Source organism: Biomphalaria glabrata, chromosome 8 (genome assembly GCF_947242115.1).
Source record: "Biomphalaria glabrata chromosome 8, xgBioGlab47.1, whole genome shotgun sequence".
Lineage (NCBI taxonomy): Eukaryota > Metazoa > Mollusca > Gastropoda > Planorbidae > Biomphalaria > Biomphalaria glabrata.
Window position 1 is genome coordinate 21,910,180 of NC_074718.1, and position 19,310 is coordinate 21,929,489.

The window sequence follows — 19,310 nt, forward strand, 5'->3', positions numbered from 1 at the left end:
CACAACGAGATGGGGGCTCTGGATGAAAGGATCAAGAATCTCCAATGCATCGCGGGCCCTTCTCACGACCTATCGATTACACTTGACACAAGCTTACAGAACAAAATACAATAGTTGATTTTTGTAACCAGTTCGTATTTCTCCTCAATCTTGACTTCTGAAGTCTTAGCACTACAACGCAGCAGGTCATCAATGTACCCATGATAAATGACTAAAAAGCTCCTAATGCCTGAAGTTCCCGGTTTTAATGGAGCCTTAAACTCTTTACCTACATTTTTGTGGGGCCTAGTGTCCAAGCAACACGGTCTCAACTTTGTTGTCAGAGGTTATGTCAGACACATGCGGTTTAGAAGTAATGCATAGACAATGGAAGCTTAAGAAAGAAAATAATAAGTACAAAATTAACATCGAATTCATCATCATCATATGTCCCTTGACTTTCGTCGGTGTTGTTACAGTTCGTCATAGGGGGTGTTGTTACAGTTCGTCATAGGGGTGTTGTGACAGTTTGTCGTAGGGGGGTGTTGTTACAGGGGGTGTTGAGACAGTTCGTCATAGGGGTGTTGTGACGAGTTCGTCGAATGGTGTTGTGATAGTTCGACGTAGGGGTGACAGTTCGTGTGACCAAATCCCTCCACTTTCCCGGTCATCAGCTGTTCTTAGCAGGATAGCAAGAGGTAGGCCGGTCCATTCTTTATGTTAGCAAGCCGACTTTTCTTTTGACGACCATTTCTTCCTGCTCCATCCACTGTACCTTGAGGAATGTCTTTTGATAGTGAGTTCTGGTCATGTCTTACACTAGGACCAAACCACCTCCGTTTTTGTTCTTCACAGTATTTAAGAATTCCTCCTTTTGTCAGCCAGAGTGTTGGCTTGTAAAAGTACAATTTCATTTTTCCTCTTTTCCTGGTATCTGATACCCAGCATTTTTCTGTAGCAATTGCTCTCAAAGGCTTGAATTCTTCTTTCATCCTTATCGTTCCGTGTTTAAGTTCCACAACCATACAGGAGTACAGTGTTTTAATTTTAATGGGAAGCTGATGTTACTCTTCCAGATTTTCCATGACAGTGGATGTCATGCTTAAACTGGTTTTTATCCATTTCATTCATCCGCCGTCTCATGTTATGTTTGACCCTAGGTCAACTTCTTGTAACGTTTAGCCTTTCAACTGTATGCAACATCTCGAATTATCTCCGCCTTCTTAATCCATCGTAATTCCCAGCTAATTAATAACGAACTGGATTTGTAGTTGAGCGAAATAATAATGAAACCTGATGAAACTTTAATTTTTACCTTAATTCTGTGTCTCTAGATATTTCGTTCACGAGAGAATTCTGATTTGGTACCAATACTTGATCAATTTTGTGAATGATAGCGTCTTGACATTCTCTCGTTTCCTCGTCCACAGTCGCCTTGTCCACAGTAACACCCTGCAGAAAGTCAATACCTAAAGCTTCAATGAGGAAAGAATCGACGAAAAGTGGGATGGGTCACGGAGGATCAACTATCTCTCGGCTACCTAGCAAGGGGGCTTGAGTTTGAAACACGACTCGAGCAGAGTTGTGTTTCCTTAGCGCCTAAAGGCAGCACGGAATACGTCCTCCAGATACCCCCTCCCCCCTCCACCTGGTCCACAAAATAGACTGGACCTTAGGACTCTGAGCATGCTTTAAACATTAAAGTTGCGCTATACAAAGCATTTTTTTAAAGGTAAGATCTAACTATTTTGAACAGAGTTATTCCAAGTCACAGAACTCTTAAGCAACAAGCCAAAAGGTCCTGGGTTCAAAAAGTCGTAGAAATAGGACTATTTAACTCATGATTTGAATACATCTTTAGTACGAGCCATTCTAGTAGGTACATGAGATATAGCGAGCCAAGTGAATCGCAGTTATTATTTGCTAACATTGCTCTAAGGACCTTATGTTGTTCTTTAGGCAAAACTTGACATAGAGACTATTTGGTATGATAAGGTACACATTTACGTGATTTCTGTTTGAACTCATCAGCCATAGAACATTTGCTGAATCTTTAGTTGATCACGTCTGGTATAGGCCTACATTGAACTTGACTGAAAGTAGGGCCTACAACGTCTCTGACAGCCTGTAAACACCATTCTCTAAAGTTTGAACAACATCTGATTGTCTGTTTGTGTGAGTCATTTCCTGCTATTATTTTTTCTGCTGTAGTTCAGTGCATTATTACATGATACTCATTAGTGCATTAAAATAAACTAACCTTCCTGGAGATCATGATCTTAATTTTGACCGCCAAAGGTGACAAGGTGTCTAATTGATGTTCACCAACTATATTGTCGTTAGTAATTTTTCCCGGAACCATGTGATATTTAATTAATGTCTGCAAATCTTCTTTGGGCAAAGCTGAAAGATACCCTCGAGGTAGATCTACAATGGAACAAGAAAAATGCCATTCAAAACGTGTAAGTTTTAGCTGGTGTTCCAGACCCAAACTACAACTACAAACTATTCCGACATTTTAAAATGCCTTTCGTCATAATATGCATAGATTGAACAAAGACTAGAATAGATTCTAAATACATTGTTGGAATTCATTATGCTAAGTATTGCAAGTACTTGCCTTTAATAGCTTTATCAGTTGGCGTAAAAATAGTGTAGTTACTGCCCTGTAGAGTTTCGTTCAGACCAGCCATGTCCACCAAAGTGAGAAAATCATTGAGAGACATTTCTTTCATCAGATCTTCGGCTGTTTTCACTGGTAACAACAGAACCAAGAAAAAATAGAGCATGAAATAGACTACATATGTTTTAGATATTGCCCATGAATGTTTTAGATATTGTCCATGTATGTTTTAGATATTGCCCATGTATGTTTTAGATATTGCCCATGTATGTTTTAGATATTGCCCATGTATGATTTAGATCTTGCCCATTTATGTTTTAGATATTGACCATGTATGTGTGCCTAATGTTTCGCCTTGTCAAAAAGTGCCCAATTATCGGGTGCCTAAATTTCCGGGTGCCTAAACATCCTGTGCCTAAATATCCAGTGCCTAAATTACCAGTGCAACATTTCCTAGATTCAGTGTACATAATTACTTGTTTTATCGTCTTGGAATATTGCTCTATTGCAGTCGAGTCAGACTCTATTTAGCTACTTTAGTTACACATCTCTAAATAGGCCATATAGCTATACTTGATACTAGCCTCAACAGAATTTTGTCTTTAAATAGACCATATAGCTATACTTGATACTAGCCTCAACAGAATATAGTCTCTAAATAGGCCCTATAGCTATACTTGATACTAGCCTCAACAGAATTTAGTCTCTAAATAGGCCCTATAGCTATACTTGATACTAGCCTCAACAGAATTTAGCTTCATTTCAGACTAGTGTAAATCAAACTCCACATTTACACATATGTATATATATATATATATATGGCTCCTTTTGTCTATATAGATAGATAGATAGATAGATAGATAGATAGATAGATAGATAGATAGATAGATAGATAGATAGATAGATATAGATATAGATAGATAGGTAGATACATAGATACATAGATAGATACATAGATAGATACATAGATAGATACATAGATAGATACATATAGATATATATTGTAAGATTAATTTCCCTTTTCGATATCAAACCAAATTAATTATTATTATTAGGGTAACTAGTTTGATAATAATTTTATTGATTCCAGTTTAGTTAGGAACAATGAATAAATGTACAAACAAAGTTTCACATTGATCCAAGAATAGGAAGTGAGAGAAATAATGAATTCAATAGTTGTACCAGACAGACAGACAGAGTGACTTGATATAAGCTTTTTAAAAAAACAAAAACAAACAATAACAATTGGAATAATCCAATCAACTGAGTCAGCGTTCTGTAACTTGAGTGTAGATAAAGCAAAGAAACCCATTTAGTTATCAGTGACGTCGCTGTGTTCGTAGATGTTTTGTTTTCCGGTGAAATAGTTTCACTTTTCTTTTATACAAGTCTTTATGCATTGTACATTTTTTTAGGTAATACATAGTAACCTTTATTTAATGATTTGGGTCCTTCATTTAGGTTTTGAAGTGTTAAACAAATAAGTAATCTTAGATCTTTAGGGCACCTATGAATCCACCAATATCTACTGGGTACACGACATTAATTGGGGAAAAATAAAGGCTCTAGTTGTGCCGGCCGAAAGATACCCTAGTTAACCATGGGCCACAGATGACCTTTCGTCCCTCAACTGCCCTATAGACCGCATGGTCTGAAAGGAGAACTTTAATTACTTCTTTCTTAGATTTAAGACAAACAAAATAGTAAAAAACACAAACTCAAAATCGGCCCCCGAGGTAGTCCACCCAGGCAGATAAAAAGGCAGGTTTCAATATTTTCAGAAAGAACATCAGAATGAAATTCTACCAAAAACAAAAGACAGAGAAGAATGGAGAAAGAAGGTTGACGTATCTAGTGTGGTGCCCCAGCGGTCCAAAGACCAAAAAATAGGTAAAAGTGAATGTGAAAGATGTGAACCTTCCCAACTAATGTCTTATAATGAATATATGATTGATGTAATTGTTTTGTAAAGGGACAATCTCTTAATCCTCAAGAAAAAAACATTTCGGTTAAAAAAAAAAAAAAAAAAAAAAAATCCATTAGTTCAGTGTTTTATTAAGTTAAAGAGGGATCAGTTGGGGAACTGTTGGGAGAGGGGAGGGGAAGAAGAGGGTATCTGTGTAAAGGTTACCGTGATATCTTTTCAAATGCAATGTATAAGAAAAAAGTTGTACTACTTAAATTCGAACTCGAGAGTTCAAGCCTCCTCAAGTCATGACACTAACCACCGTGTCAGCGAAGTGCATAAGAAAATAAAAGATTTCGTAACAATCTATTGTTAATTTCAACCTTTTTCAGCGCCGAGCTAATTCTCTACTAGAAGTACATAGGGAACTAATTCCACGTACACCGTTACATCACCCGCTATTTCAGTCCCTAATTGGTGAATTGTTTCTAGTGATGAATGTTTTGTGAGGAACAATAAGTAATTGCGTGCAAGTTCTCCACTTTTTCGTAGAAAGTAAAGTGGAAGAAATAACTTGGTGGAAATGTGTACGAGCCAGTCAGACCAACCGGCGCCTTCGACATAGACGGAGGTCACGGACCAACAGACAAGAGTTCCTTTCATATAAGCTTTGATAGACATTCAGCAGTGTGGCAATGAGACTTTACACAGAGAGAGCATTGAATTTGATCTTCATTGTATCTGCATTGTATCTGCATTGTATCTTCATTGTATCTGCATTGTATCTTCATTGTATCTGCATTGTATCTGCATTGTATCTGCATTGTATCTTCATTGTATCTGCATTGTATCTGCATTGTATCTTCATTGTATCTGCATTGTATCTGCATTGTATCTGAATTGTATCTGCATTGTATCTTCATTGTATCTGCATTGTATCTGCATTGCATCTGCATTGTATCTGCGTTGTATCTGCATTGTATCTGCATTGTATCTGCGTTGTATCTGCATTGTATCTTCATTGTATCTTCATTGTATCTTCATTGTATCTGCATTGTATCTGCATTGTATCTGCATTGTATCTGCATTGTATCTGCATTGTATCTTCATTGTATCTGCATTGTATCTTCATTGTATCTTCATTGTATCTTCATTGTATCTACATTGTATCTTCATTGTATCTACATTATATCTTCATTGTATCTTCATTGTATCTACATTGTATCTTCATTGGTTGACGGATCTAGTGTGGTGCCCCAGCGGTCCAAAGACCAAAAAATAGGTAAAAGTGAATGTGAAAGATGTGAACCTGGCCCAACTAATGTCTTATAATGAATATATGATTGATGTAATTGTTTTGTAAAGGGACAATCTCTTAATCCTCAAGAAAAAAACATTTCGGTTAAAAAAAATAAAAAAATAAAAAAATCCATTAGTTCAGTGTTTTATTGAGTTAAAGAGGGATCAGTTGGGGAACTGTTGGGTGAGGGGAGGGGAAGAAGAGGGTATCTGTGTAAAGGTTACCGTGATATCTTTTTAAATGCAATGTATAAGAAAAAAGTTGTACTACTTAAATTCGAACTCGAGAGTTCAAGCCTCCTCAAGTCATGACACTAACCACCGTGTCAGCGAAGTGCATAAGAAAATAAAAGATTTCGTAACAATCTATTGTTAATTTCAACCTTTTTCAGCGCCGAGCTAATTCTCTACTAGAAGTACATAGGGAACTAATTCCACGTACACCGTTACATCACCCGCTATTTCAGTCCCTAATTGGTGAATTGTTTCTAGTGATGAATGTTTTGTGAGGAACAATAAGTAATTGCGTGCAAGTTCTCCACTTTTTCGTAGAAAGTAAAGTGGAAGAAATAACTTGGTGGAAATGTGTACGAGCCAGTCAGACCAACAGACAAGAGTTCCTTTGATATACGCTTTGATAGACATTCAGCAGTGTGGCAATGAGACTTTACACAGAGAGAGCATTGAATTTGATCTGCATTGTATCTGCATTGTATCTGCATTGTATCTTCATTGTATCTACATTGTATCTTCATTGTATCTTCATTGTATCGGCATTGTATCTGCATTGTATCTTCATTGTATGTGCATTGTATCTTCATTGTATCTTCATTGTATCTGCATTGTATCTTCATTGTATCTGCGTAGTATCTGCATTGTATCTGCATTGTATCTGCATTGAATCTTAACTGTATCTTCATTGTATCTTCATTGTATCTGCATTGTATCTTCATTGTATCTGCATTGTATCTGCATTGTATCTGCATTGTATCTGCATTGTATCTTCATTGTATCTTCATTGCATCTGCATTGTTTCTTCATTGTATCTGCATTGTATCTGCATTGTATCTTCATTGTATCTGCATTGTATCTGCATTGTATCTTCATTGTATCTGCATTGTATCTGCATTGTATCTTCATTGTATCTACATTGTATCTACATTGAATCTGCATTGTATCTGCGTTGTATCTGCATTGTATCTTCATTGTATCTTATTTGTATCTGCGTTTTATCTTTATTGTATCTTCATTGTATCTGCGTTGTATCTGCGTTGTATCTTCATTGTATCTTCATTGTATCTGCGTTGTATCTTCATTGTATCTTCATTGTATCTGCGTTGTATCTGCGTTGTATCTTCATTGTATCTTCATTGTATCTGCATTGTATCTTCATTGTATCTTCATTGCATCTGCGTTGTATCTTCATTGTATCTGCGTTGTATATGCGTTGTATCTTCATTGTATCTTCATTGTATCTGCGTTGTATCTTCATTGTATCTTCATTGTATCTGCGTTGTATCTGCGTTGTATCTTCATTGTATCTTCATTGTATCTGCGTTGTATCTGCGTTGTATCTACATTGTATCTTCGTTGTATCTGCATTGTATCTTCATTGTATCTGCGTTGTATCTTTATTGTATCTTCATTGTATCTGCGTTGTATCTTCATTGTATCTTCGTTGTATCTTCATTGTATCTGCGTTGTATCTTCATTGTATCTTGGTTGTATCTGCATTGTATCTTCGTTGTATCTGCATTGTATCTTCATTGTATCTGCGTTGTATCTTCATTGTATCTTCATTGTATCTGCGTTGTATCTGCGTTGTATCTTCATTGTATCTTCATTGTATCTGCGTTGTATCTTCATTGTATCTTCATTGTATCTTCATTGTATCTGCGTTGTATCTGCGTTGTATCTGTATTGTATCTTCGTTGTATCTGCATTGTATCTGCGTTGTATCTGCGTTGTATCTCCGTTGTATCTTCGTTGTATCTGCGTTGTATCTGCATTGTATCTGCATTGTATCTGCTTTGTATCTGCATTGTATCTGCGTTGCATACTTTTCACCTTAACGTTTTTTATTTAGTATTTCATTTTTGTTTAACAAACGTCATCATCATCATCTGTCTTAATCATTTGTCTTAATCATCTGTTCTTATCAGTTGTCTTAATCATTTGTCTTAATCATCTGTCCTAGATATATCTCTTCTCCGTTTCTTCTGTTCCTAATGTCAATCCCTATTAGATATGCATGCATGAACACACAGACACAAAGAAGTATCAATTTTTTTTAATTTTTTAAATGAAATGGAAACAGCCCCCCCCCCCCCCCCCCGCGTTTGTAAACAATGAAGTATAAGTAGGTCACAGATATAATTATAGGCTGTAAACTATTTACAAGTTATTAACTATTTAAAAATAATTTTTAATCATGGCAATTTTAATCATCAAATTTAATCAGACAAACTTGAGTCTTAATTTCATTTGTATATATAATATATCGTAGACAATAGAATCAAAATGAGAAAAAGACAAGAGAAACAGAATCTCAGGCTAAAAATCAACGAGTAAGCCTAACTATCAAAAGGTCTACAGGTGTATGTGACTAATCTGATCACAAGGGAGACAGTTCCATGTGACTAATCTGATCACAATGGAGACAGTTCCATGTGACTAATCTGATCACAATGGAGAAAGTTCCATGTAACTAATCTGATCACAATGGAGAAAGTTCCATGTAACTAATCTGATCACAATGGAGAAAGTTCCATGTAACTAATCTGATCACAATGGAGACAGTTCCATGTGACTAATCTGATCACAATGGAGAAAGTTCCATGTGACTAATCTGATCACAATGGAGAAAGTTCCATGTGACTAATCTGATCACAATGGAGAAAGTTCCATGTAACTAATCTGATCACAATGGAGACAGTTCCATGTGACTAATCTGATCACAATGGAGAAAGTTCCATGTAACTAATCTGATCACAATGGAGAAAGTTCCATGTAACTAATCTGATCACAATGGAGAAAGTTCCGGGGGTGGAGCGCTTACTTTCTATCTTTTGCCATTTAGAACACGAAACTGTGATTATGTCAATTAGTTCAAACTAACATCTCAAGAAAATAAATCAGATTTTTCGGCTTCGTATCCGTGTTGGTAGAGAAAGTGGGGCGGGGAGGAGTGGCTGTCAGACCACGGAAAGAAGGCACATAGTAATGAAGGAGACCCAGCTAGCACACAAAGCTGTGACTATACCGTGTTGAATACATCAACTCTTGTGGTGTGTTCAGTCTAGAAGGTAATGATTGACTAAATGATTCTGATTGACTGAATGATTCTGATTGACTGAGTGATTCTGATTGACTAAATGATTCTGACTGACTAAATGATTCTGATTGACTGAGTGATTCTGATTGACTAAATGATTCTGATTGACTGAGTGATTCTGATTGACTGAATGATTCTAATTGACTAAATGATTCTGATTGACTGGATGATTCTGATTGACTGGATGATTCTGATTGACTGAATGATTCTGATTGACTGGATGATTCTGATTGACTGGATGATTCTGATTGACTGAATGATTCTGATTGACTGAATGATTCTGATTGACTGAATGATTCTGATTGACTGAATGATTCTTATTTCCTGTTTAGAATATGTGTACCTTTAAAGATAAAGATAACTTGTTAGAAAATATACACATGCTCAAACACTGACAACTCTTGTCATTGCCATGTCTCTCAAGACTTCTCCTTTTCTCTATACAAATAAACATTGAATGAAAAAAGTATTCATAAGTGGAGAATAATTAACCAGAAAGGAATGACAAAGACAAAAATATTAATCAGAGGCGTATCTCTACATGTCCAGAAACTTAATACACGTACCTTTGTAAAAATAAAAGTCCACATTTGTATTTTCCATATGCCGGTCAACATGGGCGTAGCTAGGATTTTTTTTTTGGAGGTGGGGTTTGGGGGGTAGTTAGTGATTAGGTGCCGGTACTCAGTAGTTGATTGCCTAACTTTTAACTACTAAAAATTAATAATATACGTTAAAATACAAGAAAAGTAATAATTTTTTAAAAGGTGTCAATAAGTCGTCACAAAAAAAAAAACCTGTACCATGGGCGTAGCCAAAGGGGGGGGGGGTTGGGGTTCAACCCCCCCCCAAATGAAATCCCCCTCCCCCCTGCGGGGGAGGGATCGGAATTTAGTGACTGATTTTTTGCTTTGATTTTGTTTATTTTAGGTGAGATTTTAATACTAAACTATCACTTGCCCTAGCAGAGCAAAAGAGGTTTTGAGTTTAACCCCCCCCCACCAGGGGTTTTTGAGTTTTTAACCCTTACCAGGGGGGTTTTGAGTTTAAAACCCCCTACCAGGGGGTTTGAGTTTAAAACCCCCTACCAAGGGGGTTCAAGTTTAAAACCCCCCTACCAGGGGTTTTCGCAGTTTAATTTCCCTCTTCCATAACACAAATAAAAAAAAATGCAAACGACAATTCCCCAAATTTCACGCACACAGTTAAGGAAGATTTTGATTTTTAAACCCCCTCCAAAATTTACGATAAACCCCCTTTGCAATATAAAAAAATTACACACTCAAATTCAATGAGCGTAGCCAAAGGGGTTTTGAGTTAGCTAAAAAATACTTCTTCAATACCCGGTATAAAAAAACGGGATTTGAAGCTAAAAATACCTTTTCAATATGAAAAAAATGCAAATTATACACTCAAAATGTTATGAGCGTAACTAAATAGGTTTTGACTCAGTTTTGAGTTTAAACCGCCCTTCAGCGGGGTTTGAAGGTAAAAAATACCTCTTTAATATTAAAAACAAAGCAAATTATACACTCATCATGTTATGAGTGTATTCAAAGGGGTTTTGAGTTTAAACTCCCTTCCAGTGAACTTTGAAACTAATATAAAAAAAAAAAGAAAATTACAAACTCAGAAATCTATGAGCGTTGCCAAAAGGAGTTTTGAGTTTAAATCCCCCTTCAGAGTGGTTTGATGCTAATAAATACTGTAATAATAATAAAAATAATGTAATAAAGATTATATACACACACACACATACATACATATAAACATATTTTTTCGCCGGGAGGGGGGGAGCAAAGATCCCATCCTAAGCCCTCCCCGAAAAAAAATCCTGGCTACGCCCATGCCCTGTATATATATATATATTTGTGTGTGTGTGTGTATGTACATAATTTATCCTTATTATTTTCTGACCCTTCATTCTTTCCGAAGACGTTTATTGTACCCAAGAATCGGTTCTTCCTGGAGTTAGTGGAAACATTTTAGACTCCCCGCCCTTGCCAGCACTATTTCTGGTATTGAAAGCCAACAAAATGCATATTCTGAGGTATCTACAGTGCATTATCCTGCTATTAAAAAGTTTATTTTCAAAAACCTAATCTGCTTTTTTTTCTTTCTGAGATCCTCCCGCGCCGCTGGACGGCAAGCTGCTTCCACAAAAATCTGTCACTGGCAATATCTTAAGCCTCTTCCCACCTACTCTGAGAACCTCCATGACAGTGAGGCGCCAAGTTGTACTAGAATGTTCCTGTTTGCGCTTTCCTCGTAATTGCCTCAATGTCAACGTAACTATTATGAGTAATTCATTTTGTCGGAGAACATGTCCAGCTGGGGCGAGTGATGGTTTAGTATTAAAATCTTACCTAAAATAAACAAAATCAAAGCAAAAAATCAGTCACTAACTTCAACCCCCCCCCCAACTGAGGGGAGGGGGGAGGGGAGAATTCCTGCTGTTCAACGTTCCAACGTAAGGGAGATGATATTTTTCTGTTTCTCCTTTCCCATCCCGCTTCTACTGTCTAAATATCAAAGTTTGTGATCAGGTCTAGTTCACACTGTAGCCTACATTGAACGCTATATTTAATTCTGACTTCTTAAATATGATTGATTAAATTCTAGATTTTGTATGAAGATTCTCTGAATGGTCAAATAAATCTCTAAACTGTATGATACATCCTGCAAACTATGTAATAGCCTACATCATTCTGTAAGCTTTATAATAATACATCAGTCTATCCAACTTTGAGTTTCAGACCGACATCTAAATATAGAACTAGACTAAAGAAACACGAAAATGAAGTGACCATTTAGAAAGCACAGTACACACACACACACACAAAATTGCGTCATGCTTGCGTGTCAGTTGTACTAAACATTACGTAGCCCCACGTTTGATCTCACGCGAGTAGCATATCAACATGAAGTACCAATTAAATCTTGTTGGAAATATTCAAACGAATGTGCATATATAATATAGTATGTCTATACAACACTTGCGTGCACGCTATCAGTCACTGTTGCACGAATGCATATTTAACTTTTCTGCCCTTTTTTTGACATATATATTTATTACAAAATACAAAAACAATTATTCCAATAACATTATATAATAATTATACACTATTAGAATTCTAAGTTTTGTAATAAGAAATAGTAAATAGTATAAGCAAAAAAGAAAGTTTGATATATAACTTATAGACAAAGTAGTTTGGTTTTAAGACCTTATAGATTATTTACCTATTTGAATCACATTATAGGTGAAGGTGAGATCGTTTGTTCAGTAATGTATATGATTTGCGGTAGAGTGATTCTACTGTTAGAACAAACAGTTGCCGAGCATCGGTAAGGTAGAACACTTATCTAGGGCAGCCAAGGTGCTGGAAAACAGTGCGCACACCATGAAAACAGTGCGGACACTATGAAAACAACGCGGACACTATGATATTATCATAGATGTAAGCAAAAAGTTTACGAGTAAATTTTGTTCATACTTTTCAATTTCTCTCTCTTGTCTTGTTATTTCGTTGTACTATTGCAGTCTATATTTTCTTCTTTTTTTCTTCGGCTTTTTTTTTTAGGAGTGAGCCATTCTTCTTTCCTACATCGCCTACGCCTCTGTCTGTCCAAGTCTGACCATGTTCTATCTGTTGCTGAGATAGAAGGCTTCACGTTTTGTTTCGTCCTTGGGTAAGGAGACTTTGACCTTGTCCGTGCCATTTCTGTGACACCGTCTTGCTTCATTAGTCTTCAGCCTCAAATCAAAAAGTACCCAAGAAGTATTTCTATTTATACACCATAAATTTTTAAGGTCAGATTTATTGGTTCATAAAATTAACCTACATCTAATAGAATACCTATTGGATCTACCTATTAAATGACTATCATAAAACACGGTACATACATAGTGAACAAAAAAAAAAAAAACATCTACCAGATATGTCAATAATTGATCACAAGATTCGACCAAAAGTGACTGCCTGACGAGAAAGAAGTTGACAAAGCTTATATCAAAACAGTGGCGTAACATCCATGGGGCTAAGGGGTTCAATGTATTTGTATACATTACTATACAATCAACTAAAGTCATAAGCACCTCATTAGCAGAGTGGTTAGAATGTCGGCTTGATGAGGCGTGAGACATGAGTTAGAATTCAGGTCGTCCCCAACCCTCCGCCCTTTTTAAAAATGTTTTTAAAAACCGATTACGGTCAAAACGACCCAGATATCCCTTTTTTTAATCCCCCTTTTGTCCTTTATCCCTAGAGGTCCAGACAAGTGATAGGATCCTAGCGTACCGAGATAAGCTCCAGACAAGTGATAGGATCCTAGCGTATCGAGATAAGCTCCAGACAAGTGATAGGATCCTAGCGTACCGAGATAAGCTCCAGACAAGTTATAGGATCCTAGCGTACCGAGATAAGCTCCAGACAAGTGATAGGATCCTAGCGTAGGCCTATCGAGATAAGCTCCAGACAAGTGATAGGATCCTAGCGTACCGAGATAAGCTCCAGACAAGTGATAGGATCCTAGCGTACCGAGATAAGCTCCAGACAAGTGATAGGATCCTAGCGTACCGAGATAAGCTCCAGACAAGTGATAGGATCCTAGCGTACCGAGATAAGGATAAGCTCCAGACAAGTTATAGGATCCTAGCGTACCGAGATAAGGATAAGCTCCAGACAAGTGATAGGATCCTAGCGTACCGAGATAAGCTCCAGACAAGTGATAGGATCCTAGCGTACCGAGATAAGCTCCAGACAAGTTATAGGATCCTAGCGTACCGAGATAAGCTCCAGACAAGTGATAGGATCCTAGCGTAGGCCTATCGAGATAAGCTCCAGACAAGTGATAGGATCCTAGCGTACCGAGATAAGCTCCAGACAAGTGATAGGATCCTAGCGTACCGAGATAAGCTCCAGACAAGTGATAGGATCCTAGCGTACCGAGATAAGCTCCAGACAAGTGATAGGATCCTAGCGTACCGAGATAAGGATAAGCTCCAGACAAGTTATAGGATCCTAGCGTACCGAGATAAGGATAAGCTCCAGACAAGTGATAGGATCCTAGCGTACCGAGATAAGCTCCAGACAAGTGATAGGATCCTAGCGTACCGAGATAAGCTCCAGACAAGTGATAGGATCCTAGCGTACCGAGATAAGCTCCAGACACGTGATAGGATCCTAGCGTACCGAGATAAGCTCCAGACAAGTGATAGGATCCTAGCGTATCGAGATAAGCTCCAGACAAGTGATAGGATCCTAGCGTACCGAGATAAGCTCCAGACAAGTGATAGGATCCTAGCGTATCGAGATAAGCTCCAGACAAGTGATAGGATCCTAGCGTACCGAGATAAGCTCCAGACAAGTGATAGGATCCTAGCGTACCAAGATAAGCTCCAGACAAGTGATAGGATCCTAGCGTTCCGAGATTAGCTCCAGACAAATGATAGGATCATAGCGTACCAAGATAAGCTCCAGACAAGTGATAGGATCATAGCGTACCGAGATAAGCTCCAGACAAGTGATAGGATCATAGCGTACCAAGATAAGCTCCAGACAAGTGATAGGAACTTAGCGTACCAAGATAAGCTCCAGACAAGTGATAGGATCCTAGCGTACCGAGATAAGCTCCAGACAAGTGATAGGATCCTAGCGTACCGAGATAAGCTCCAGACAAGTGATAGGATCCTAGCGTACCGAGATAAGGATAAGCTCCAGACAAGTTATAGGATCCTAGCGTACCGAGATAAGGATAAGCTCCAGACAAGTGATAGGATCCTAGCGTACCGACATAAGCTCCAGACAAGTGATAGGATCCTAGCGTACCGAGATAAGCTCCAGACAAGTGATAGGATCCTAGCGTACCGAGATAAGCTCCAGACACGTGATAGGATCCTAGCGTACCGAGATAAGCTCCAGACAAGTGATAGGATCCTAGCGTATCGAGATAAGCTCCAGACAAGTGATAGGATCCTAGCGTACCGAGATAAGCTCCAGACAAGTGATAGGATCCTAGCGTATCGAGATAAGCTCCAGACAAGTGATAGGATCCTAGCGTACCGAGATAAGCTCCAGACAAGTGATAGGATCATAGCGTACCAAGATAAGCTCCAGACAAGTGATAGGATCCTAGCGTTCCGAGATTAGCTCCAGACAAATGATAGGATCATAGCGTACCAAGATAAGCTCCAGACAAGTGATAGGATCATAGCGTACCGAGATAAGCTCCAGACAAGTGATAGGATCATAGCGTACCAAGATAAGCTCCAGACAAGTGATAGGAACTTAGCGTACCAAGATAAGCTCCAGACAAGTGATAGGCTTTTGGCGTACCGAGATAAGCTCCAGACAAGTGATAGGATCATAGCGTACCGAGAAAGTTTAAAGCTTGAAATAGCGCTAAACAAAAACAATTGTTAAATATGTATATCTAATGTCTATGGCATCTGAGACTGTTTATTTCTCCATTGTATTTATGCTTTGACTATCTCTTCTTGTGATATATGCATAAAATTTAAATGTGAATTTGTTTGTTTATATCGATTGTCACCCCTAGTTTTTGTTTACATTGCTGAGATGGTGAACTGACTATTTTCCGTGTCTTGACCTATACTGTGTTTAATTATTTTCTTCATTCAGTATAATAAAGCTGTAGATGTTAATACTGTTTTTTTCCTATAGTGCAACAAGTACAAACAGGTAACAAAATTCGTAAACAATAGGTCACTATCCAGGTATCGAAAGTGAAAGTTCTTTGTTTTTTTTTCTAAATCCTACTTTATCAGCAAACAGGTGAACTACGGGGTATTATGATCAAGTCCTAAATCAGGAACAGGAAATAACGTCAACACTGAGTTACAGTCAAGGTCGTGTTTTGAAATGAACAGGACAGGCGTGAACTGAAGCTCATTAACCTACTAAGTTGTTACACTTGATTGACAAGGTAAACAACTAGGTATACCAATAAATCTAGGCTAATTTTGTGGTAGCCTCCCTTGGTAAGCTATTAAACAAAAACAAGAAATAATAATAAAGAAAAGCTTGCTTTAGCATTTATCTTTTAGACAGAGTCACCTAGGAGAGGGTTGTGTGGGCCACAAGCTACAAAGGGGCATCAACATTTTACATAATAATAATAATATTTTGATGTAGTATATGAAATTCATCGAACTGATTATTAAAAGACCATGCCCTATCAGATTAGGCATCACTACATCCGTGATGAAGAATTGAAATTTCAAGGTATATCTTCTAGAACTAGTCGAATAGTTTAGAAATTTGATCCAGCCCTGAAAAAACATATGCTTCGAAATAAGATTGATAGAAAGCCGACTTTGCATAAAATGTTGAGCGTGGGCGACTTTTTTAAAAATCAAGAACAAAAAAAGGTTTTATTTGCATTTGTATATGAATATTATCAAGAAAAAGTAGACTTCAATCAACACTCTCTGTACCAACAGGATAATCATCGTTTCATGTCACAATTATATTATTTGTTCAGTGCCTAGCTATCGTTCTGTTGAAGTCTTGAACGTATCCAAAAACAAAAAAAAAACAAAACAGGTCTACTACTGGGTGCCTGGCTTTACACGCAATGATAGGACGATGAGAAAGCCTACCGCTATTACAAGACAAACGCTATCTCCTTGAGCTCTGAATGTCCCTCACACAACAACATCAGCAGTACCGGTGTTTCGAGGATGAATTGCGGGCTATAGAGGTCAGAGTGCTCGGTGCTGGGAAAAGACAGATTTGATCTTCTGATGCTCAACTAGACCTCCTAGCTGCCTCAGAGTGTCACAGGCAAAAGTTTGCTGTTTTGAAACAATTTTGTTTAGTGCTTTATTTCGTCTTTTGGAAGGCATCAAAGGAGCTGCAGCACTGAGCCTCAAATACTTGAGGTATGCCTCTGCTATTAGGGCTACATTTAGCGGTTCTCAAAAGTTTTAATGCGACTATCGCTTTAAAAAAAAAGATTATTAGTGCGCATTAAACGACTGTAGAGTGCATTTCAGCAGCTACGAAGGCAAGAAAAATTGAGACCACTAGATAAGGACGTGAAAGAAGATTTGTTTTGACTTAACAACGTGAGTGGTAAAGGTTTGAAAATCCCTAATGTAGAGAGAGATATAAAGATCTGATGTCCAACTTTTTAGAGATATCATTAGAATCTCTATGTTACAGATTTAGGAAAAGAATATCTTTTTTGAGACCCCCCTAAGTGTGGGAGTAAAAATTGACATATCACTTGATATCAACTATGATCATAAATGTCAGGATAAGGTTAATTAGATTAGATGTTGGCGTCTCTAAGACATGCTTACATACATAAATCATTGGCCTCCTTCAGTCGTGAAACGACTATGGTTCATCTCGAACACTTTTTCATATGGCTGTTGAGCCATATTTTGGAGAGACACTCCCGTCCACATATATTGCATGTCAAGTGGCTTTCGTATTGGCCATTTTCCGTGTGGCACGCTTTTTTTTTTCAAGAATCGAGGCCCATGTTTTCTCGTTGTCTATAGCTTTCTTGGTCACCGTCTCTCTCCAACTAGTGCGGTCTAAGGATATGTCTTCCCAATGGTCAGTATCAATGATTTTAAATCCCTTTTTATCACATTCACGTAACGAATGTGGGGTGACCAGTTTTTCTTGAGCCAGACGCAAGTTGTCCGTACAGAATGATTTTTGGGATGCAATTGTCCACCATCCGTCGAACATGTCCGAGCCAGCGCAGGCGGCGTTGCCTGAGGAACGTACAGATGCTGGGAAGGCCCGTTCTTGCGAGGATCTCCGTATTACACACTCTTTCTTTCCATGTTATTTTTAAGATCATTCGAAGGCAGCGCAAGTGGAATGAGTTTAGTTTTCTCTCTTGTTTTGTGTAGGTTATCCACGACTCACTGCCATACAGTAGCGCGCTAAGAATGCATGCCTTGTAGACCTCCATTTTGGTCGCTGTAGTGAGCTTCTGGTTTTCTCAAACTCTTGGTCGGAGTCTAACGAAGGTTGATGCGTTTTTTGATCTCCTCTTCTAGTGACAGGTCACCTTGGATTGTAGATCAGAGGTAGCAGAATTCGTTTACGGCATCTAGCTTGTTATCGTCAATGAGGATGGATGGTTGTGCTGTAGCAGGTGGTACCATATCATTAATTTTCTTTGTGCTAATGGTTAGGGCATACTCTTTGCAAGCCTTAGAGAAGCTGGACATTAGTGACTGAAGCGCCTATTGTGAGTGCCACTACCGCTGAGTCGTCCGCGAAGAACATATCTCTTAGGGTGGTTCTGGTTTTAGTTTTGGCCCTCAGTCTGGCAATATTTAGAAGTTTGCCATCAAATCTGGAAATCGGTGGATTTGTCGAACGCGTGGTGGATTAGCATTGAAAAGAGTATTCCAAAGAGGGTTGGGGGCCAGGATATATACTTGTTTGACTCCACTGTTTATACTGAAACTTTCGGAGCAGGCGCCATAGAACTGTACTGTACCCATCATAATTTGGTGGAAAGAGACAATAATATTTAGTAGCTTGGGTGGACAGCCTATTAACTGTAAGATTTTAAAGAGACCTACTCTGCTGACTAGATCAAAGGCCTTTGTTCTTTGCTCTCTGCACTTTTCCTGAAGTTGATGGATGGAGAAATTAATGTCAATTGTGGATCTCCCTGAGCGAAAGCCGCATTGTGATTCTGGATAGACTTACCAGTTGCTCGCCTTTGCCCCTTCTCCTGTTGGGAATAATAGTTCCGCCGGGCTCAGTATCTGAACCAGAAGTGAAGGCCAGGTGTTGGACTGGTTGTCAGAGGCTATTTGAGACGCGTGCCATTAGAAGCCTAAACCAGTAAGCTTCTGGCAGGAGGGGCTCGTTAGCCTTGGTTGGCTACCCATCCAGGAGAAGGAAAACTCTGAATCCAAACCTCCGCTGCCGTGCGGCTGTACCCAAACATGAGAAAGGCTTCGGGAGACAACCCTGGGGAAAAATCAGGAGATGGTGACCCTTAGGCAGATTGATGCACATTGTGCTACAGCCTGACAGAGCCTGTGGCGCTACTGATCCCAAACTGTTTCAGATATTCCGTTCCTTTGGTCTCATCACCTTCGCGGAGAGGGGGAAATGCTGTGTGGACGACATAACTCAGACCATAGACAATGTCCAGACTTTCAT

The 19,310-nt window shown here is 38.4% G+C and overlaps 1 protein-coding gene across 6 annotated transcripts in view; it reads right to left on the minus strand.

Moving 5' to 3' along the window:
* Positions 1-19,310, minus strand: part of LOC106051776 (transforming growth factor-beta-induced protein ig-h3-like) — a 115,557-nt gene that overhangs the window by 6,512 nt on the left and 89,735 nt on the right. For all 6 annotated transcript variants that reach the window (XM_056038286.1, XM_056038287.1, XM_056038289.1 and 3 more), the window contains exons 10-12: positions 2,600-2,734; positions 2,240-2,406; positions 1,295-1,431 (exon numbers count right to left, since the gene is read on the minus strand). In XM_056038286.1, the coding sequence (XP_055894261.1) occupies positions 1,295-1,431; positions 2,240-2,406; positions 2,600-2,734 (439 nt within the window). The remainder of the gene's footprint in view (positions 1-1,294; positions 1,432-2,239; positions 2,407-2,599; positions 2,735-19,310) is intronic.